Source organism: Labrus bergylta, chromosome 2, assembly GCF_963930695.1.
Source record: "Labrus bergylta chromosome 2, fLabBer1.1, whole genome shotgun sequence".
Lineage (NCBI taxonomy): Eukaryota > Metazoa > Chordata > Actinopteri > Labriformes > Labridae > Labrus > Labrus bergylta.
Genome location: NC_089196.1, coordinates 33,728,465 through 33,752,915, shown reverse-complemented (window position 1 = coordinate 33,752,915; position 24,451 = coordinate 33,728,465). Strand labels below are relative to the sequence as shown.

General features: G+C 39.1%; 2 protein-coding genes across 5 annotated transcripts in view; one reads left to right on the top strand and one right to left on the bottom strand.

Annotated features, from left to right (window-relative positions):
• Window positions 1–24,451, top strand: part of LOC136181104 (NLR family CARD domain-containing protein 3-like) — a 724,139-nt gene that overhangs the window by 366,398 nt on the left and 333,290 nt on the right. The window lies entirely within an intron of this gene.
• The window catches only part of LOC136181112 (protein NLRC3-like), a 693,514-nt gene that overhangs the window by 473,405 nt on the left and 195,658 nt on the right, over window positions 1–24,451 (bottom strand). For 2 of the 4 annotated variants that reach the window (XM_065961483.1, XM_065961478.1), the window contains exons 2-6: window positions 6,537–6,647; window positions 5,320–5,430; window positions 2,367–2,445; window positions 2,004–2,208; window positions 90–1,878 (exon numbers count right to left, since the gene is read on the bottom strand). In XM_065961483.1, coding sequence (XP_065817555.1) covers window positions 90–1,878; window positions 2,004–2,208; window positions 2,367–2,445; window positions 5,320–5,430; window positions 6,537–6,646 — 2,294 coding nt within the window. In that variant the 5' untranslated portion in view covers window position 6,647. The remainder of the gene's footprint in view (window positions 1–89; window positions 1,879–2,003; window positions 2,209–2,366; window positions 2,446–5,319; window positions 5,431–6,536; window positions 6,648–24,451) is intronic. The other 2 variants (XM_065961490.1, XM_065961485.1) reach the window with 2 other exon arrangements.

Sequence of the window (24,451 nt, the reverse complement as noted above, 5' to 3'; positions counted from 1 at the left end):
GAACACAAATGAAAGCAATTACAAACTATAGTAGTTATTTCTGAATGAAGAGAACTACATTTGAACTGGATAGTTATGTGAGCACGTACAGAGCTTTGTTTGAAGCTTTGATCACAGGCAGCAGCCTCAGAAGAGCCTCCTCTGAAGCAGAGTATTTCTTCAGGTCAAACACGTCCAGATCTTTTTCTGATGACAGTAAGATGAAGACCAGAGCTGACCACTGAGCAGGAGACAGTTTATCTGTAGAGAGACGTCCTGATCTCAGGGACTGTTGGATCTCCTCCACTAGAGAACGATCATTCAGTTCATTCAGACAGTGGAACAGATTGATGCTTTTCTCTGCAGACAGATCCTCACTGATCTTCTCCTTGATGTACTTGACTGTTGTCTGATTAGTCTGTGAGCCACTTCCTGTGTGTGTCAGCAGACCTCGTATGAGATTCTGATTGGTCTCTAGAGAAAGACCGAGGAGGAAGCGGAGGAACAAGTCCAGGTGTCCATTAGGACTCTGTAAGGCCTGGTCCACAGCACTCTGATATAAATGTGTTGGGTTAGGTTTTTCTCTCAATACTTTAGACCACCTGGATGTTGTTTGTTCTTCTGACATCAGATTGACTCCAGAGTTGATGAAGGTCAGATGGACATGAAGAGCAGCCAGAAACTCCTGAACACTCAGATGGATGAAGCAGAACACCTTGTCCTGGTACAGTCCTCTCTCCTCTTTAAAGATCTGTGTGAACACTCCTGAGTACACTGAGGCTGCTCTGATATCGATGCCACACTCTGTCAGGTCTGAGTCATAGAAGATCAGGTTTCCTTTCTGCAGCTGCTCAAAAGCCATTTTTCCCAGAGACTCAATCATCTTCCTGCTCTCTGGACTCTCAGCTCCTCCATCATACTTGATGTTCTTCAGTTTGGACTGAACCACCAGGAAGTGGATGTACATCTCAGTCAGGGTCTTGGGCAGCTCTCCTCCCTCTCTGGTCTTCAGCACATCCTCCAGAACTGTAGCAGTGATCCAGCAGAAGACTGGGATGTGGCACATGATGTGGAGGCTTCTGGATGTCTTGATGTGGGAGATGATTCTGTCAGCTTGCTCCTCATTTCTGAACCTCTTCCTGAAGTACTCCTCCTTCTGTGGGTCAGTGAACCCTCTGACCTCTGTCACCATGTCAACACACTCAGGAGGGATCTGATTGGCTGCTGCAGGTCTTGTAGTTATCCAGAGGTGAGCAGAGGGAAGCAGTTTCCCCCTGATGAGGTTAGTCAGCAGCACATCCACTGAGGTGGACTCTGTGACATCAGTCAGGGTCTCGTTGTTTTTAAAGTCCAGAGGAAGTCGACACTCATCCAGACCGTCAAAGATGAACACAACCTGGAACTCTTCAAACCTGCAGATTCCTGCTTCTTTGGTTTCAGAAAAGAAGTGATGAACAAGTTCCACCAAGCTGAACTTTTTCTTCTTCAGCACATTCAGCTCTCTGAAAGTGAATGGAAATGTGAACTGTATGTTCTGGTTGTCTTTGTCTTCAGCCCAGTCCAGAGTGAACTTCTGTGTTAAGACTGTTTTCCCGATGCCAGCCACTCCCTTTGTCATCACTCTTCTGATTGGTTCATCTCTTCCAGGTGAGACTTTAAAGATGTCTTCTTGTCTGATGGTTGTTTCTGGTCTGTGTGGTTTCCTGGATGCTGTTTCAATCTGTCTGACCTCGTGTTCATCATTGACCTCTCCAGTCCCTCCCTCTGTGATGTAGAGCTCTGTGTAGATCTGGTTCAGAAGGGTTGGGTTTCCTGCTTTAGCAATCCCCTCAAACACACACTGGAACTTCTCCTTCAGGTTAGATTTGAGTTTTTGTTGGCACACTGCACCAAACGTTCCTGAATAAAGATAGAACTGAAATCAATGAACAGATCCTGATATAGATCACATGACTATCTGAGTTTGGAACTTTAAACCTCTTTGTCCTTTTTCTAAAATACTAAATCTGTTAAAATGTTCTTACTGCTCTGCAGACAGTCAGCCAGCTCCTCTTGCTTCATTCTCCTCAGGAAGTGCAGAGTGATCTTCAAAAATGCCTCTTTACAGTTTCTCCCCTGCTCTTCATCCTCACTCTGACTCTCTAAGCATTCTGGGTAATCTGGACTCAGAACCCTCTGGACTCTCTTCAGCTCGTTCTTCACAAAGGTGATGATGTTCTCCTCCAGCAGCTGGAACAGAAGGAGACACTGGATATTTAATATAAACTGGTAGAACTCAACATGTGGTTCATCTGTCAGTCTGAAGGTCAGCTGGTCTAAACAGAACAATAACTTAGAATTAAATTATTGTAATGGTAGTGTATTAATTAACAGTGTGTTGAACACACCATAAAGATGGAGTCCAGGTCTGTTGGATTCTGCTGGTCTGATTGATCTCTGTGAACGTTGGAGCTCTCCTGTTGAACTCTGTGACAGAACATATTACACAAGAAAACAACAGGATATATATAATGAAACTCTGAGCCAAGATATGAGTCTTTAAACAACAGAGACATAACAATTACTTCATTCTCACCTTCCATCAGGGGCTGCTACGTGCTACGTACTACAGGTGAGTGTATTGCATAACTTCCTGTTCGCCGCTGTATTGTGTTGTTCAGTGCTGATCGTTAGAGCTAAAAGCTAAAAGCTAAAAGCTTAATTGTTAATTTTGCCTAGTTTCTTACGACTGTTGTTTCCAACACACTGTAAGTTCAGACAAACAGAAGTGATCGAAAAGCACTCTTTCTCTCTAGTGACAAACCTGCTTAAAAGTTTTGTTTATTTTAGCTACCTACTCTTAGCCTAGCTTAGCAGTTAGCTTTATTTACAATGGCTTTGTTTTCTGTCTTTCCCTCTCCTGCTCTCTCCTGCGCTACGTGTCAGATGTTAAGTTACTCCTCGTCCTCCTTTAGTGATAATCTAAGAAATGTAGTTTATTTTTAGCTTTGGAGGCGAGGGTGTCTGAGTTAGAGAGATGGCTCTGCACAGCTGAGTCAGAGTCATCGTATGCAGCAGTAGTTAGCCAGCCACCTGTAGCCGGTGCGGGCCGACATATTGTTTTAACAGTTTTTATCACTCTCCTCCAGGTGCAATAGAACGTACAGTTAACAAACGGCACATTACCCCTGAAGTAGCCACAACTCTTACATAACATCTTACAGAAATACCACCTTACCATCATCCTGTGAACAACTTGTTACCGATTTTAATTATAAACTGAGGACAGTGCTTGATGCCTGCTCTCCAATCACAACTAAGACAGTAAAAACAAAAAAGGTCATTCCATGGAAAAACAATGCAACCAATGCACTTAAGAGAGACTGCAGACTGCAAAACAAAAATAGAAATTGATAACATATATACTTGTAGAAGCAATAAAAGACTACAACAAAGCCATCCGAAAATCAAGGGAAGAATATTTCTCAAACCTGATAAACAGCCCCAGACATCTTTTCAGGACAATAGATTCTCTGTTACACCCCACAACCAATAACAGCTCAGTGCTCTCAGGATCTTTAAAAAAATAATAATAATTCTAGTCTTCTAGCTAACCCTCGACCAAGGCTGAATTGTTCTTCTTTTGAAAGCCTTGTTCTTATTCTTTCACATCCAGTCTCAAGAACCTTTCAGCCAGTTCTAGTTGTTGTAGTTTGCCGCCCTCCTGGCCCATATTCTGAATTTCTATCGGAATTTGCAGAATTCTTATCAAATGTAGTCCTTAGCAGTGATAGAACAATTGTTGTAGGTGACTTCAATATCCATGTGGATGTTGATAATGATAGCCTTAGCACAGCTTTCATGTCATTAGACTCTATTGGTTTCACCCAGGGTGTAAACGAACCTACTCATCGTTTTAACCACACCCTGGATCTTGTTTCAAAGATCATTTTTAATCAGATTGTTCCAGTTTAAACTGGCAGATGGATAATCAGTAATCAGGAGGCAGAGGTGAAGTTCTCCACAGTTCTCTCTGTTTCTATTAGAACAGTATCTCACTCAGAATACAGCCAACACTGTGTCTGTCCTCAAATTCTTCAGACTGATGAAAGTAAAGTTAACAGAAGACGACTTAAACATAAACACAGCTCAGAAAGATTCTGTGGTTAGTAACTGAGATTTACAGATAGCAACATGCAGTAATATTATCTCACAGAGAGAGAGAGAGAGAGAGAGAGAGGGAGAGAGAGAGAGAGAGAGAGAGAGAGAGAGAGAGAGAGAGAGAGAGAGAGAGAGGGAGGGAGATATAGGAGCTCAAGGTGCCAGCTCCCCCAGTAGTCTAAGCCTATAGCAGCATAACTAGGAGCTGGTCTACAGCAGCGCCAGCCCTGACTATAAAATGTATAATTACTTTTAAGTCTTTAAAATGGACGTGCAGAAGCAGACTCTCAGTGAATGAAATCTGATATTGTGGACAGTATGTCTGTTTGTTTTGGTCATCATTGGGAGTGAGGAAGGAGAGGACTTTCATTCTACCTGAGGGAAAAACAAAAATGTTCATTCAATAAAAATGCTTTAATTGGGGTGCTGGTGGCCTAGTGGTTAGTGTGCGTGTCCCATGTAAGGAGACTGTAGCCCTCCAAGCGGGTGGCTCAGGTTCAAATCCGACCTGTGGCTCCTTTCCTGCATGTCATTCCCCATTCTCTCTCTCCTTGATTTACAAATCTATCTACTGTCCCGTCTAAACAAAGAGCCCAAAAATAAATCTTTCCTCAGATTTGTCTCTTTTTAAGGTTTGGCCTATTATTTTGACTTTGTCTAAGAATATTTAGCTTCTTTCTAGTAGGGCTGTTTTTGCTTTGAAGTCATAAAGTCCATCACACTGTCGGCTGGTACTGTGTCAGGCAGGTTAAGTTCTGACAGGGTCGGGGAAATAGGGTGCAGGGAAGGACCCAAATGCAGAAAAAAATGGACTCACAGCTGCAATAAAATTATTCTTTTCCACATTTTACAGCCTTCAGGAAGGTCAGGGTCCAAATACAAACACTTCAAAAGAAAAAACACAAGATAGAACCAAAGCACACAATGATCATGAAGTGGTGAGAAAACAAAATGAAGCTGATGAGGAAAATGAAGACAGGTGAGTAGAGTAGAAGGGAAGGTCTGGGCTATTGAAACCTAGAAGAGAAGGAGGTGAATTCTGAGGACCTCTGGTGGAGAAGTAGGAGAAACAGGAGAAAAGTACGAGTCCTGGGAGAGGTGAACATGGACTGAAGACTGAGAGTGATGTAAATGGCTGTGGATGAAAGAGTGAGCCTACAGAAAAGCAGAACAGAGCTCTTTGTCAATTTCAGATCTCACCTTCCATCAGCAGGACGTCCATCTTTAAAGTCCACAAGGCGACCCATAGACCGGTCACTCTTCATGGACACACAGCTGGGTCCAGGAGAGTCTGGTCTCTGTTCCTGCATCCTGATACAAACAAACAACATTATTAGTTACTGTGAGCAGCAGATGAGACAGTGATGATGATGATGATGATGATGAAGGTTGAGTGATGTGAGTGCTGAGCTGTGACATGGAGAAGAGTCATGGGCCCTTTCTGAATAGCCACAGTTCAGTAAACTCTCGTGGTCATTCAGTATGCATATTTTGGGTCCACCTCAGTATCCTGAACATTTCAGTATGAATACTAACTTCCTGGTTTTATGCAGTATGGATCAGATGCGTGCTTTCAGGAAATGAATTGTATTTTACCCACAATGCTGTGCGAAATTAAACGTAAATCGTCACCTCACGTTCACCTCCAAATCAAAACAAATTAGCGTGGATTAATTTAATACATTTTTAATCTAGAGTTAAAGTCCCGACTGAAATCACTACTTTTAATTAAGAACAGAAAACAGATGTCTGCATTATTCTAAAACCTTTCCCCCTCTATTTAAATAATGATTTCACTATTTAAATGTGTCTTTATTGGTTTGTTTTACTTTTTATTCTGTATATTACTGTCTTTCATTTGTACTTTTCTTTGGGCTACTGTATGTTATTTAGTTATTTAATCTTTTACTTGTAATATTTTTTTGTTTACTTGACTGTATGCGCATTACTCTTCTTGAATAAAGTTTAAAAAAAAAAAACGGTGTATGCGGCCGGTTCGGGTAACGTAAATGACGCCACTTCCATACTGAATGAATCAAGTTGGAACAAATATCTGCCTACGTGCACCTACTGAATAGTAGGTACTAACAGTAATACAAACACTTCAAATTAAAAAACACAAGATAGAACCAAAGCACACAATGATCATGAAGTGGTGAGAAAACTAAATGAAGCTGATGAGGAAAATGAAGACAGGTGAGTAGAGTAGAAGGGAAGGTCTGGGCTATTGAAACCTAGAAGAGAAGGAGGTGAATTCTGAGGACCTCTGGTGGAGAAGTAGGAGAAACAGGAGAAAAGTACGAGTCCTGGGAGAGGTGAACATGGACTGAAGACTGAGAGTGATGTAAATGGCTGAGGATGAAAGAGTGAGCCTACAGAAAAGTAGAACAGAGCTCTTTGTCAATTTCAGATCTCACCTTCCATCAGCAGGACGTCCATCTTTAAAGTCCACAAGGCGACCCTTAGACCGGTCACTCTTCATGGACACACAGCTGGGTCCAGGAGAGTCTGGTCTCTGTTCCTGCATCCTGATTAAAAAAATCCAACATTATTAGTTACTGTGAGCAGCAGATGAGACAGTGATGATGATGATGATGGTGATGATGATGATGATGATGAAGGTGGAGAGATGTGAGTGTTGAGCTGTGACATGGAGAAGAGTCATGGACAGTTAGAGATCCTCACCTCAGAGCTTCATGTTCCTCACACAGAGAGGTTTTAGAGGGAGGGACTCCCTCCTCTGTGTCCTCACACTGATCCATAGCAGAGCGCCCCCTGCTGGGAGAGCTGCACTCTGAGAAGAATGATCAATAAAGAGTTATTACATCTTCATATAAAACTTTTCAGAATCTTCACAGTTAAACTTGTCCTCCATGGAGCTTGACTGGGACAAAAATAAGCAGTCCTGTATTTGGACTGGACCCTCCAATCTGTCCTGTGATCCATGAACACACCATCCTTTCAGCCCCTTGATATGCAAACACTGCAGTATCCCCCAAAACCACCATGAAGCTTTTGACTGACTTCCTGGTGATCACACACTTCTCTCCCCTCCACCTGTGGCTGCATGTTAATACTACTGCTGCAGAAGAATATGTTAAAACTAGGGATGCATCGATTATGGATATGACTTCCAGATTATAGTCTGTGTAGGAGCCATGTTTAGGAGAATGAAGAGTAAGACACAAATTGTTCCAGCAGGTGTCACCTTTGGGTTAAGGTGATACTCTTTATAGGTAGGAACTTTCACTTGGTTTTCAGGTGTTGCTGGACGGAGAGCACATTCACTGTTTTGACCGCTATGCCATGCTATGAGGTAACACAGAGTGAGCGTTAATCTTTGATTTCATCCGTCTGTCTGTATGAAGAAATGTATGATGTCATTAATAAATATTCTCATGGTTCTTCAGGGTTTAACTTCTCACCCTCACTACTGTTTTCTTATCTATAAGGATCTGAATGCTCTGTCATTTCTCCTCTCCTCCCGCTTACATGGCGTGCACAGTGAGTGTGAGCCTGAGAGAGTGGACCCCCTCCCTCCTCCCCTTCCTCTTTCAGTGTAGAAGTGGTTTCCTGATGTTGACTCACTTCCTTTAACCCAGAGAGGAAGGGGGAGGGGGGCAGCTTTATGTCTACCTAGCTCCACCAATCAATGAACAGCTGTGCCTGCTTTAGGGGCCGGGTGTTAAATTATTATTATTTTTTTTATTTGTTCCGTACATGTCAAAACACACAACAGAAAAGGACAAAGAAAAAAAAAACAATTCACACTTTATCCCATGTACGGAAAGGAGCAGGGAGAAGAACAATTCTTGTTTTGCCTGCCCCCTTACTCAAAAAGCAACAATAAATGTCTGGATGGTCTGTCCAATTACAATCAATGAAAGAATATCATGCCAACATAAAACAAATCTGACAATTCAGTCTTTACTTCCTCAGAAAGTAGAAGGAAAACACACACAGAATACACTAACTGCCACTGTCATACCGTCTGATAACTTTGTTCTTATACATTTTCTTAAACTGAAATATCTGAACACAGCCCTTCAAGTCATTATTTAAAGAATTCCACAATTTAATTCCAATGACAGATATACACTTCTGTTTTAAAGCTGTCCTCGCAAACTGATGCTTAAAATGAAATTTTCTTCTATGCTCTTCATCTTCTGAGCTAAAAACAAACATCTTTTGTAAACTTTCTGGTAATACTTTACTCTTTGCTCTGAACATAACTACAAGTGTCTGTAACTCAACTAAATCTTTCAGTTTCAATAAACCTGATCTTAAAAACAGCCCATTGGTGTGCTCTCTATAGTGGACTTTATGAATGATTCTTACCGCTCTTTTCTGTAAAATAAATAACGGATTAATGTTTGTGATGTAAGTGTTACCCCACACTTCAACAGAACTAAAATAAGGCAAAATAAGTGAACAATACAAAATCCGCAGTACCTTACGATCCAAGAGAAACTTTGTTTTGTTTAAAACAAAGATATTCTTGGACACTTTTTTTTAAACATGAGCTATATGTGATTTCCACGTTAACTTATCATCCATGATCACACCCAAAAAACGAAATTCAGACACTCTTTCAATATTAACTCCATCTATAGACAACAAAACGTTTTCATCCTTTTTTTGGTTTGCAATAATCATAAACTTAGTTTTATTCAAATTTAAGGATAACTTATTTTCGTCAAACCATGCTTTTAATTTGACCATTTCATTTTCAATACTTCCTGTTAGAGTTTTTAAGTCATGTCCTGAGCAAAAAAAATTTGTATCGTCAGCAAATAAAACAAACTGCAGTAACTTAGAAACTTCACATATGTCATTAATGTACAAATTAAAAAGTTTAGGCCCCAAAACCGAGCTTTGTGGGACTCCACATTCAATATTCAAATACTCAGCTGTACTACCAGAAAATTGTACATATTGCTGTCTGTTAATTAAATAGCTACTTAACCAGTTCAGAACAACTCCTCTCACACCATACGTATATAATTTAGAAATTTATATTTTGTGATCTATTGTATCAAACGCTTTTTTCAGATCAATGAAAACACCAATTGTATATTTTTTACTGTCTATTGCTGTAGAAATGTCTTCTGTTATTTTCATTAATGCTAAAGCTGTAGACCGGTTCTTCCAGAATCCAAACTGACTCTCACTTAACAAATTATTTTTTTCAATAAAATTATCAAATTTTTCTGCAAACAATTTCTCAAGTACCTTTGAAAATTGTGATAATACGGACACTGGTCTGTAATTAGTAAAGCTGTGTTTGTCTCCTGTTTTAAAAAGTGAAATTACCTTCGCTATTTTCATTCTATCTGGAAAAATACCTGTACGAAAAGAAAGATTTAAAATATGGCTAAGAGGTTAACGTTAGCCAAAAGTTAACGTTATCAGTCACAAGGTGCGTCGGCCCTTCATGAAAATACGTGGTTTGTCAGATAGTCAGTCCAGCCCTGATCGTACACATGAACACATCTGGAATAAAAATGTGCTCATATATCAGATTACAGTCCAACACTCACACTGTGTAGTTTAACTTCTAATATCTTAACAACAGAAGTCAAAGTGATCCAACTTTACTCTGAGAAATGTCTCAAAGCTGAACTGAGACGTAGAACTAAGTACTTTGGTACTTTGACTGCAGACTGTGAACACTTCCTGAACATCACACTCACTCTTTCATGATTGGTGTGTTTGACACATGAAGAATAAAAGCTGACAGTGGCTCAGTGTGACTCATGTTTCAGCTCCTCTCATGTGTCAGAGCTGCAGTTTGATTTACACTGAACTCACTCAGAGACCCTCAGTCCTGTCTGAAGAGGACAGACTCCCCTTCCTCACTCTGCTCTCTGTTCTGTTAGCATTTTAGCATGTTAGCATAGCCTGCGTGCTAACTGAGAGTCATCTTTAGGCCTATCCCTGTTCTTCTACTGTCATAAGAGCAGCTAGTGAACCTGGTGGCTAACTGTTAGCTTACAGCTCTTTTGACACTTAAATTAAACAGAGAGTCTTAACAACAGTGAAAAGAGTCTCTTACCTTCAACCAGAGGATTATAATATTTTACAGGACTCTGCCTTCAACACGGAGAACAGATCTGCGTCACAACTGGAGAAAGTGAAAGTAAAAAGTCCCGTCAACAGGAAACACCACAGGATGTTTATCACCATAGCAACGGGGTTTCAAATGACACTGCCCACATTTCTTAGAAATCAAAGTTTTATTAAACATGTAATAAAACACTGAAAGTGATCTTGAACCTTCAGCCAAACGTGTCTCACTGCAGCTGTAGAATCACTGCTGGCTGATACTGGCACTCCACACGGCTTCAATGTGGGGTTGAGTTTCATTGTAGCAGCCCTCAACAACAACAACAACAACAACAACAACAACAACAACAACAACAACGAGGTGAATAAAGATGTCCACCTGTTGAACTCCACGCTTCCTCCTCCTTGTTGTTGATCTGTTCTTCTCTAAAACTGTAACATCAATAAAACTTAGGCCTATCTAATCTAAAGTCGTCCACAGTGTAATGAATGAAAAACGTATTAAAAGTTAAACTGTAGACAAACATGATGTAATCTTCATCGTTGTTCTGTTTGAATATTTGACCGTTTAATTAAAGTTAAATATTTAACTGCTTGTCTTGATGTAATCCTCATTTCAGAATAAGCAGGGCTCCAGTGTGCTGTACCATTGAATGACTTTATCACTGTGTGTCTGTGGCCAGCAGAGGGCGCTGTTTACTAACATTACAGTCACAGCAGCTGCTATCAGAGCCTGTGCACATTAGAGAAGCTGTGATGGAAATGTGTTGACCTGTTTCAGGTGACACATGAAGGTTAATGTGAGCTGAGAGGAGAAACATGAAGGATGACGTTTAATTGAATGAACATCCATCAGAAACAAACAAATTGGCTCCTCTTACTTCAGTGACAGTTGTACAAAAATCTTGAAGAAATTGCCACTACAAATAGTATAGAAAGGAGATTGACTGACATGACATGACCTTTTGTTATTCTAGTGGCAGTGTAACAACAAAAAATGCCACTGGAGGGAATCCAAAGTCATTTCCAACTCATGGTGTGTAAAAAAGGGAAAGTCCACCGTTGATTATATTTGGAAGTTTTATTTCAACGATCTTAAAGAACACCAACAAAAAGACGGGTGTATAGACAAAACGAGCTCGCAAACATAAACAAAGACTAGGATCCAGACATCTTCACACTCCCACGGTTGAAAAACAGTGTGGCTTTCACTAATTCCCTATCCCCCTTCACCTGTGTCTCCCTTTTCTCCCTACCTGTGGCTGTACTAATTACCACATGTGCCCAGGTGCGCAGGTGACGTAGCAGCAGACAACATTTACATAACTTACCACCCAGCCACACAATAACACACATCAAAGTGGCTACAACAGTTATTACGGCTCACTGTTACTGATGAGAGTAGAGGAGGATTCCTCCTCACTTAGTTACCACATTGAAGATTCAAGAGAAGAATCATTCATGAGCGACATTGATGATAAGTCACCAGCTGCCCACCACACACCTCTGCTACAGTGAGCCCAGCTTCGTTCATAGCCTCACCTACGGCACCAGAGAAGAAAGTAGTTTCAACGTATGCTGGAGTAAGATGCCCTCAAGTACAAGAAAGTGATTGGATACTGAGAAGAGGCCGTCTGCAGCAGAGAGAGGTTACTAGGATTGCTGAAATACTGACTGCATGTGTCACAAGGCAGAAGTGTTGCTTTTATGATTCATAAACTGCACATTCTTTTATTCAGGTTTTTATATTTTGGGTTTTATTCATGCTGTGTTTGAATAAAATAAATAAATGTGATATTTGTGATTTGGTTTTATTGATTGTTGTGTTTTTATCAATACTCTTGGTTTTCTGTTTATAGAATGAGTTAACTTTCTGCCTTGGGGAGACTAATGACAGATTATCTGCTCCTGTGAAGCTTTGTTTATTTGATGGACAGTTTATCTGCTCAATGCGGAGCAAGAACAGAGCCGCCTCGTCCAATCAGAGGCCGAGGGGAGGGACAAAAACAAAGAAACACAGAAGAAAAGACAGCAGAAGGGCGGAGGGAACCGCGCGGAACAGGCGCATGCTCAGTGTAGTAGCCGGGTTGGACAGCACCTTAACAAACTCATGGTTAAGAGTTTGAAAGTAAGATTAGATGAAGAATCTGCTGATTGAACACAGGAAAAGTTCCGGTTGTCGCCCGCTCTGGCCCCGGGTATACACCTAACTATGCCCGCTGACTTCACTAGCTTCACGTTTCGGACTATGGAGTCTCCAATAATCAGAGTTTTATTCTCAGCCGGTGTGTCGCTGAGTGGGGAAAATTAGTTTGAAACGTGAAGTGGTTGGTGGGGAACCGTGTGCTTCGATTCTCGACTATGCTTCCCTCGGACAGTAACCCAGCCACCTCTATTTAAATGTTCCACATTACAGAAGAAAACATCAATAATTATGTTTTGTTTGAGATTATTATATTATTTCTTAATATTGCTGTTCAAGGTCATAGAAACTTTGACACAGGTTATTAGAGAGAGAGAGAGAGAGAGAGAGAGAGAGAGAGATACAGAGAGAGAGACAGAGAGAGAGAGAGAGATACAGAGAGAGAGACAGAGAGAGAGAGAGAGAGATACAGAGAGAGAGAGACAGAGAGAGAGAGAGAGATACAGAGAGAGAGAGAGAGATACAGAGAGAGAGAGAGAGAGAGAGATACAGAGAGAGAGAGAGAGAGAGAGAGAGAGAGAGAGAGAGAGAGAGAGCCACAGCACAGTTGTCACTCGTTAAGGTTCATCACAGATAAAACCTGCTCACATGAATAAGTTGTCACAAACAAACAGAGTGTCTTTGATGCTGTAGCGCCTGCAGAGTCAGAACTCCTTTGTACACACCTCCATTCATTGCTTCCTCCGTCATCCACCCACATTCATCTCACACTCCAATGAAAAACCGTCCAAACTGAATCCGTCCTCCAGGAAAGGCATTTGTAGAGGTGCAAGTCACCGGTGATCGAGGCGGACAGTCATTGGAAAAAAGTCAGTGAAGGAGAAGGTTACCTCGGCATAGAGCGTGTTTGAAAGTTCGTGTATGGCCGTTTGTTCAAATCTTGGTCGCTGGAGGTCCGTTGCTGTCAGGCCCGGCTACCTGTTGGATTTGTTTATTTCCCTGTTCCTGGTGGATCAGCTGTTCCCTGGAGTCAGGAGATGCCAGAGGAGAAAAGCCCAACTCTGACTCTTGACTACTGACTGACTTAAAAACTTGGGTCCCGTGAGTACCTGCTGTGTCTTTTGTTTCTTTGTCTTTTGATTGTTGCTCCGCGAAGAGAGACGCTGGTTTTCTTTTCACTTTGTTTCCTTATTTGTTTTCGAGGCCCGCGGTAAAACCCGGAGCGGAGTTTTTGTTTTGTAGTTTGAACATTGAACTGAACTGTGGGTTGTGGGTTACCGGAGCGGATTTTTGCCGGAAGGGACTGAACTTTGAGTTACAAACACAGACTGTGAAACACGCACACACAGTGCTCACATTCATTTTGTTGCAGTGTGGTTGATGCCTGTGATAATATATATATTTGAAATCCCATTGTTGTTTTGCTTGATTGTTTGTCGCTCTTGCTTGGCTCCTGTTTTGTGCAGGTTGACTATTTTTTTGTTTGCATTTAATTTTTATTTGTCAGACTTGACTCTGACTGGCACCCCAAAATTAAAACCTTGTCAAACCCGCTACAATGCAAAGACCAAAGTCACCTTCAGGTATTTTAGTATTAGGCATTATAAAATGATAACATGTTTCCAAACCAACAGACTTGAATTGATCCTTCAGCGTTGATCACTGCAGTCTGATCAGCTCCGTGTGGAGTGCTCGTTCTTCAACTAAGTAAACTCAGTTAAACGACTTCTGATATGAGCCTGGCAGTCCGTTCTTCTACTTGTCCGCACTATCGTAATCTAACTCTGAAAGTAAAAATACCCCCCTGTCCTATAGTCTGCCTTCTTGGCATTAGAGTAAGAAACATACAGTCAACGCTCACACAACGAATCATCACACTAGCCTTTCTGTCAGTGAAGCGTATTATTATGATGAATTGGAAAGTAAGTAAACCAAATTGCTTTAACATTGACAATTGGTTAAAAGAATTCATGGATTTATTGTCTCTCTGAGTTTGACCGTGGAGATGAAGGACCCTGGAACTTTATAAGACAATACTTGGAAAGTAGGTTATATGATTGAATTTTCTGTAAATGAACAACCACCTTATTGTCTATTGTCTATTATTGTATGTTGTAGTGTACATTGTCTTATGTGATGAGTTTGTAGATTGATGTTGTATAAGTGGTGGACGAGTGTTTTGTTTTGAAAAAGAAATAAAAATATGAATTATAAAAAAAAATACAGTCTTTGCTGAAAAGAATTTAGAATTAAACCCTGAAAAGAAGAATGTGCGACTTTTTGATCCAGTAGATGTCGCCCTTGAGCTCCAGCATGAAACCAAAACAAAGTTCTGTTTGGCCACACCTCCTCTATTCTGAAGCCTCCGCTCTCCTCCAGAGACACACCTCCAACTCCTCTCCACTCACGTTCACACAAAGGAGTTATGAATTAGAACGCACAATAATTAAACACCATTAAGCGCAAGCAGCGGACAAAATTGTCCTTTGCTGGAGCTGAAATCACCTGTGTGCTGCATTGTTGTGTTAGCATGCTAATGTTAGCACCCTGTGGTTAGCTTGTAGCTTCATATTGCACATAAATTGACACAGAATGAGCGAGATCTAAAGACTTACGTGACATCCAAATAATCAGTGAGTCTGTTATTCTTCTTTTCTCTAGTCCTGGACTAAAACAGCTTTTATGCACAAGGCCGTCCTGTCCATGACTCAGACAACAGTACAGCAGGCGGGACTCGAGCTTCTCACTCATTGTAGACAGTCATGACTCAGAGACACATTTTCAGAGGTTAGACTTGATTTCTGCTTTATTTATTTAAAATGTCACACATGCCTCCTTTAAAGATTTAAACATGACTTAAAATGAAGCAAACAACAACAAGCTATACTTCTCTCTGACAGTGTGTTATTATCACTTATCCAAATTCAAACATATGTTAATAGTTGATCAGGGCTTAAAAAGTCATTTTTCTACAAAGGAAGCTTTTTTTTAGATTTTTTTTAAACATAATCTTTATTTAAGTGGAGGACCAGAGCTCTTATTTCATTCTGAATAATTTAAATGTTGTGACTTGTTTTACCTTCTCATGATCTGTAACTGCCGTAAGGTGCAGAACGGGGCTGAATGACCACATGCAGACTCTCCGCTCCGTTAAACAAGACTGCTCACGCCTCATTTTAAGAGGAACAACATCTTAAAACACACAGACGAGCACTTGTCAAACATTTGCCACAATGCTGTTATTAACCCTGTTACACAAGTTACAGTGAAACCTGCAAAGCTGGTCAGAAAATGCTGAATTAAATGTATGCACACATAAACATTTGTGAGAAATTACAATTTTATTTAAAATTTCAAGACAGAAATATTTGTTTTCTCATCTTCTTGTTTTATTCAATAATATATAAAAATGTTTTTTGCCTAGTTTTAGCAGATTTAAAGTTGATATTTCATATCAATGTTGATTTTTATAAGCATTTTTTAATCATAATTCTACCGTGTTTAACATTTTGTGTAATAAAACAATACTTTTGAACCTGTTCTATTTTTCTGTCATTGAATAACTTAGCAAATACAGTATTTCTATAGTTTGGTCACTTCCTCATAGAGCCACTGGGGGGCAGCGGAGCAGCATTAACAATAAATACATGAAAGGAGAAGTGAAATTAAACTACATTACTCTCTGACCTAATATTTAAAAAAACTTTTCAGCCCATCAAATAATCAGACAGTTTTTAATCAGCTTGGAAGTTTAATAAGAACTACCAGAATCCCCCCCCCCAAAAAAAAGTGTAGGGATGTATTAGAAGTATAAAGTGGAAGAAGTTAAGTACAAAAAACTCTAAATGTAGCTTTTTTTTACGATAGTAAACTATCTATACATTTTCACATTTTTTAAACGTTTTTTGATTTTATGATGTCGTAGGTTTTTCCTTCAATTCCACTTTCTAACAATTTGTACAGCCAGAAAGAATATTTAAGTGTACTGTGTGTCTCTCCACCCTGCATATCTCTAACTGAGACCTGCCTTCATCTGTCCAAATGTGCAGCAACACAAGGCTAGTAACGGGAACAAGACCTTAAATTGGGATGGGCTTTTATTTGAAGTTTTATGGTTCATCAAATATGGACGGTGGCCTTGCTTTGTGCACACGCTGCTGTCTTGGTCAAAAGTTGATCTTCAGTTGAAATAATTGCATCATTTTTGAGTGATTTGAATATTGTTCTTTGTTATTACAAGTTCTGTTTTTATGGCTGAGGCTGTGTTTGGTTTAGAGGACACATTTCACAGCTGGAACAGAAATGTAAGACTGTAAAAACTCTGTGTTTTGTCTCTTTTTCTTAATTTGACAATTTCTTTGTGAGGCAACTCCAGAGGACCTTTCTGTTTCTTTTTCTCTGCTCTTCAAAAGACTTTTTAAAAATCTATGCTTTACATTTCATGACAACTTAGAGCATCAGTAACAGATTAGTTTAGTTTCAAGCTGCTTCTAATCATCATCATGTTCTGATCGTATTTCATCTGTCAAACCGCTTTTCATGCACTGACATCTCTTTCCTTATCCATCATTTTATTTTTGAGTACAATCTTCACAGCGAATACGCACAAAGAAAAATGATTCGAGGGATTTACATTTAACGCCTTAAAGTTACATCACACTGCTGAGAGGCAGGTTGAACTCCTCTGACCGAAGTTTGTCTCTATGCTAAAGGTGAGATCAGGTCGAGGCTTTGTGATGATCGCTGATGTCTCAGTATCTTCAGGACACACACACACACACACACACACACACACACACACACACACCCTCAGTCTGGCAGCAGCAGACGAATACACAAAGGTTGTCAAGTGGATCACATGCATATATGTCTGATGTCGGAGTATGAGAGGACACAGAAGGAGGAATTAAAAAAAAGAAGCACACAAACACATCGTGAACTTCTATTTCTCCAGGGGGCTGAATCAAACTTTTAAAGATTACTTTGTGGTTTTCTTGGTTTTTAAAGAGATACATTATTCACTGGGTGTAATTAAAGTCAGATCCCGGACTCATAATGAACAGTAAAGATATGATCAGTGCCACAGAGTTCAGAGTAAATACTTTGTGCCTGTACATATGCTCAACAACACAAACATACTCTGCATACATCAGACTGCATGCAAACAGAAAGAGCTGCTGATGTTATTGAAGAGATCGAGCTGCCCTCTAGTGGTTGTGTTTAGGAGTGTTCAGTAAACAGAATGATTAAATGTGCATGTGTTAATACTTTGATGAAGGAGGGGGGAAGTGGAAAATAAAAATGTAAAGAGACATAAAAACATGACTTGCCTGTTTTCTCATCGTTCAAAAATGGCCGACCAGTTTATTGTTTCACTTGTTTCTTCTTTGAGACTTTTTAGTGATGCTAAATACAACATGTGTTCCCTACTGTTTTATTGAAAATAATTAGAGACCGCTCCAAATGTCCTTAAAATCCACGCCATGACATGGTATGATACGATATGAGCAGGCCCGGTTCATACATTTAAAATAAGGCTGCAATGCAAACTTTTGCACCCTCATTTTAAACGTCTGCACCCTCAATTGAATGGACTCAAAAAAAAAAAGAGTTAAAACATTAATAACATTTTTTTTAAAAAGTAATCAAAACTTACAAATGACAACAGTGACTCAGATCGTGTTCACTACATCCATGATGGGATGGTCATGACAGGTGCTCATGACCTGTCTGTTCAGCTGGGACCACATGATGGACTCATAACACCTACACTACTTTTCCTTTGCTGTTGCCGATCACTGTAGCTGCACCCCCTTTAATCTCAGATACACTCAAAGTCATTTTGTTCTAAGCGGGAATGGAAATGAATCCTGAGATATCTATAATAATATAATAATAATACTTTAATTGTAGGGCACTTTTCAAGACAGATGCACAAAGTGCTCTGCAGAATATGACAGTACAGCAATCTTAATACACTGCACATCTGACACTGTGGTCAGCAGCATCGGAGCACCACAGGGGGCCGTGCTCTCTCCTGTCTTGTTCACCCTGTATACCTCTGACTTCCAGTATAACTCCGAGCTCTGCCACATGCAGAAATACTCGGATGACACTGTGATGGTTGGTTGTGTCAGGGATGGACAGGAGGAGGAGTACAGGAGCCTGGTAGGGGACTTTGTGACGTGGTGCAGGTCGAACCATCGGCAGCTGAACACCTCCAAGACCAAGGAGATGGTGGTGGACTTCCAAAGGAACAAGCCACATCTACAACCTGTTTCCATCGGGGGGGTCAACGTGGAGGTGGTCAAGACCTACGGGTACCTGGGGCTGCAGTTGGACAACAGGCTGGACTGGTCATCAAACATGGACACTATCTGCAGTTAAGGTTTAAGGGACCAGTCACCTATTAGAATGACCATAATACTCACCACCACCAGTTATATGAATTTCTTACCAGTAGTTAGGGTTTAAGGGATCTTTGGTTTCCCAAACTCGTACTGATATCTGGAAAATAAAGGACTTGAGGCAGGGTAGACCATCGCCCGAGTTGTTGAGAGAAGAGGACGTGATGCCTTGACCCACTGCCGTTGTGCAGCGCCTATACTAAATGAATGCCCTGAATGATGTCATATGCCTCGGCTTGTCTAGGATCCGTGACCTGACGAGTGCCCGTCATGACTTAAGTTGTGGTCATGTGTCTTGGCCTGTCTGGGGGCCGTTTGACCCGGCATGTGGCCAGCATGACATGGCTCTGATTGACCTTTGTGGATAAATCAACTGATGCGTGCCTGCTGACAAGGATTTCCTGATCGAGACAGCATAGGACAGAAAATTATTTTCCAAAGCACTTACCATGGGACATGCGTGAAAGCAATTGCTTCAAAATCTTACAGCCATACACAATGATCGTGCACATTAATGTAACCACATTGGAGATGAAGCAATGATGTAGTACAAGCTGCATTAAACTGTGAGTCTCAACCTTGACACTTGCCCGTATGTATGATCAAGTTGGATGATGTTTAAAAGCATATAAATGAATTGGTCTTATACCGACTCATGACCGAAGCTGAGTTCATCACTGGGTGTTATTTACCTGGAATGAATGCCGGGGTACAATAAGCAGGCCATACGGTAACCGTGAAGGAATTCACTGACGGCAGAATTACATTTTACGGAAGACTTATCTGGTCATGTTTCAAATATCCGCTTTGCATTAAATGCTTAGATTGTAGTCTGCCCTGACTATCTGGAAGTGAAGTTCCCCCCCAAAACCTAGGGATGTCTACATCCCTGAGAAAATAGGATGATCGGCTTAGCATTGAAACTTAAATTTAATTTAAATCGTAGCTCCTAAATGAAACTGTACTTTGATTGATCATCGGTTTCTGATCCTATCTACAGCATAGTGATTTGACTTGATAGAACCGTCACCTACAGTTTTCACTTGCCACTCTTATTAAAACTGTGATGCTGTTGGACGTACAGTTGCTGGTACAGGTTGAGGGGCATTAAGCAGTTAGCAGAAATCCTAGATACCTGGTTAGCATCGGATTGATCACTTGAAGAAAACGCCCATAACAGCTGATCACCAGAGAAGGGAGACAGAGGACGTAGTAGGGGGAGTGGTTTAGGTTAAAGTGAAAGGATGAATGAATGAGTGAAAGAATATAACCAGTCTTCCTGTCTGAACTTACGCTGAGCTCCATATGCTGTAGAAGAAGCTCGTCAGGAGGCAGGATACTGCTCGCCACTGTGGCGGCGATAAGCATGAAGAACTCCAAACTCTGTACACTTCCCTGACAAAGTCAGTTAAATTAGAATGATTACAGCCAAAAATGAAAAACATTGATAAACGGATACGAGGCAGCAAAGATATATTCCAATACCGTTTAATTCCTGGATACACCACAAAGCATCATCTCTGACTTAAAATAAAACTAAAAGTGGTACCAAATGTGTTTTTATTTTATCAATATTTCAGCCCTTGTTTTCTTGCTGTCAATTTTCAGATATTTGTTTGAATCTTAAACACGTTAAAAACAAATGTTTTTTGTTTTATTCTCGTAAATTTACAACTTTAATCTCGTAAATTTACGATTTTATTAACGTAAATTTACGAGTTTAATCTCAAAATTAAAAAAATAATAATAATTTAACGTGGCCCTCATCCTCCGTCGTACACTTCTATATCGTAAAATGGGTTTTTTATGAAAGACACACCTTCTCAAAGACATAACTCTTGTGCCCTCCTCAAATGTATTTATATTTTTCTGCTGCGTTACGCTGTAATAAATGATTCCGTAGTCATGTACATTTTACTTAATATATCTGATCAAATGTATTAAATATAAATGCGTCCTTGATTTTGTGGCAATTGTTTAAGTAACTTTCATACAAAAATGTTTGAGATAGTATCTGCTTATTTTGGTTACATTAAATATAATCTTTATGTTTATGTCATTCTAAATCAAGAGTGAATCCAACTCAATAGAATTAGTCAGTTTTTAATTGAAAAGCACTTCCTGTTATTTTGCGCCTTTTTTCTTCTTTTGAATTCAGCAGGCTCTCATCTGGTCACAAGACATAAAGAAAGTGCGGATGACTGGTGCCCCTTTCCCTCCATTTAACTCATTGATTTAATTTGGTTGACAAAGGTAAGGAGAGTTATTTTATACTGTAATGTTTATGACTTGTGGGTGTATGCTACATTACAAAACAAAATTAGCAAGCAAAGTAATACAGAGAGACAGAGACACAGTAGCGGCGGAAAGGTAAATTATGCATGTTATGTTAGGCTATAGTGTGATGGTATTACGCAACGATATCAGAAAGATATCACGAGTAGTTACACTGAGAAAACCACAAGCTTTATTTTGAAAGTTGCTGAAGAGGAAAGAGGAATCGCTCGCGCGGGGAGGGATGTAAACAACATGGTCATAGTTTTTTCATTCAGCAGGTAAAGGTACGATAACGTGTTGAAAAATGCGAGGAGAGAAATCGGCAATGCAACGACAGTGTCTTGAACCGTAATTTTTCAGCACAGCCGATCATGACAGATTTGAGTTTCGTGAACTGACGACCACGCTCCATTAAAAAACACAAAATTTATCACGACCGAGAGCTGTTAGCCCAGAGCTGCTAAATCACGCACTGACTGTGACTGTGTCTGTGATACTCGTGCAAGCTCTCACGCGTTCCTTTTTTTTCACGTGCTGAAAAGCATAAATTGCTCCTCTTTATTTAATCCTCTCTAATTTACAGTATTTCCTCACTCGCTGCTTGCTGACACCGAGCTGTCACTAGCAGGCTACACTACATTTTTACAGTTTCCCTCTGTGTTCATTCTATTATTGATTATGCAAAGAAGATGTCTTACTTTTTTTTTTTTTAACTATGCATTAACTACTTAATAATTAGAGCTACTTACTTATTTTTTAGATACGTTGATAAGGTAATTCAAAGTGAATTTGTGAATGTTGTTAAAAACTATACTTTTGTCATACATGAAACATGCAGGATAAAGTAATCCTAGGAGGTTAACCCACTATAAAAAATATAAAATATCTAATAAAATAAAAGATAATAAAAGATAAAATATCTATTGATTTTATTCAATGTAAAAATGTAACTTTTTTTTTTTTTTTACAAATCCGTCTTCCTTATATTTAATGTAACCAAAATAAGCAGATACTATCTCAAACATTTTTGTATGAAAGTTACTTAAACAATTGCCACAAAATCAAGAAAGCATTTATATTTAATACATTTTATCAGATATATTAAGTAAAATATACATGACTAAGGAATCATTTATTACAGCGTAACGCAGCAGAAAAATATAAATACATTTGAGTAAAATGCAACATTGATGGTTAAGACTAAAGAAGTCTTATCCTAATTCTAATTTAAAATGAGATGCAACGTTTTTCATCAAACTCATTGGGTATATTATGAGCATTAGGACAAGAATTTCTACATTTCATCCAGAATTCATGTTTAGAATAGAACTAAAGAGACAAAGAGAACACTTCCAGAAGAACTCTGAAAATCTAATTATAACTTTTACTAGCCCTTCAATACAAGCTATAGTACACATGTAATTGAGAGGGTGATGTTTTTATATTCAAATAAGAGCAAAGGCACATCTCTAATTTAAATATTTCTGTATTATCTTCTAGGTGTCTCCAGATGAGATGGCGGTGTAAAATCTGTGGATTCATAGCGACGACAAGGGGTGATCTTCTGACCCATTACAGACTACAGCACAGGACATTTGAAATTGGAAATCCGGTACCTTGTCTTGTTCATGATTGTCCATGCTCCTTTAAAACTTTGAATGCCGTACGCACACATCTTTCAAGATATCATCCAGAAGATGAAACTTGAGGGCCAGGAGTCATCTTCTGTTTTACATGTTTAATTTGCTCAACTCAACATCCCTCTAAAAAAGAATATTTTCTTCACGTTGGTAATCACCTGAGGAGATATGAAACTGTAGAGTGTGTTTTTGTTGGATGCACATCTTTTGTTGGCATCATCTTCTGTATGTTAAAGGCTGCTTGAAATGCTGTACCTTTAATAAAGTCTGATAAAAAGTGTTACTTTCGTCAAGCATTAAATGTCATTGTATCTTACTTAAGTAATATTTATTCTGTATTTTCTGATCGACTAATTCTAATCTCACACTAAAATGTAGGTCATAACGCGAACATGTTTGTAATTGCCAAGAAATTATTATATTTACATTTTAATTAATTTTATTAAGGAAAATTAAAAAATGCACTGAATATAAAGATTAGTATTACTCAATTTTATATCATTTATATATCAAATTTAATTATTTATATCAGTACCTTTTACTAATTTAGACATTTCTCTTATTGATATCTACTTAATGTTTTTGTTTAAATTTGGTTAATTTATTTTTGTGCTTTATTTGAATCTACTCAATTTAAACAAGTAATTCTAAAGGGTCTGATTTGAGTAACATTAACTTAACTTTTAACATAGTTAGATTAAATTAATAATATTGCGTGCAATCTGTTGCCTCAATTTTATAGAGTAGTTATGGTGTATCTTTTTTTTACAGTGCAGTTAAAGTTAAACAACTTTCGACTTGCTCAAAACATTCAATTATTTTCTGAATTGTAACCCTTTAAATGCAAAGTTATTAGTTGAATGATGATTAGAGTCTTGGATATGTGACAAACTAGTAACAAAGTTGATTTGATTGCATTAGTCTTTTCTATTTAACCTTTGGACACCTTGGTTGCCAAAATGTACTCACAAAATCTGCAATAAAATGATCAATATTTGCTTTTGTATTTTGCTGTTTTCTACACTTTCTATGAGCTTCTTGTTGTGCAGATCTTGTTTTTACTAAGCAGTCTTTGTTTTTCTTTTGTTTTTTTTGTTTCTCAACAATAGTCAAAGAGCCGATTTCTTCTGTCGTTGTCAGATGCTTCACAGGAGGCTTTGCCCGAGAACAGGTACTTAACTTTATTTGGATGCATTTCTTTGTTTCTTCTATTTTGTAAAATATTTGTATTAATATTTTGTGTTCACTCTATATTATAAAACGCCCATTGTTTCACAAATGCTCATCTTCTCTCTCCAGATGCAATCATAAAACAATTAACCGGTTTCCAACGGTGGCGCTGCTCTGTAGCGACCCGGGCTGCCTCGTGCTAAGAACCCAAAGTATTTATATACTTAATAATGTTATCGTTTTATGTTCGATGTGAAGGATGATGTTGATGTTTTTATGGCTGCAGCACGGGTGAAGAGCTGAAGACAAATTTCTCACTTTGTGAGACAATAAAGTTAATCCTGTCCCCTGCTATCCCTCGGCCATCTGTGACCACTTCTACTCCCTGCACTGTTTGATATTGTTTGTTCTGTTAAACTAGTTATTTGTATTTATTTATATGAAATATTAGAGTTATTACCATTTTATTCATGTTTGTTTAGAAGTACTTTTTATTTTTTAAATAAATTCTGTTGAATATAAAGATGTATGAATGTTTTCATTAAGTCTATGAATATTGTCTTTGATGGTTAAACTCTGCAATATAAGGGGCAACCGCTGAAATCTGCATAAATACAAATTTCTTGCAA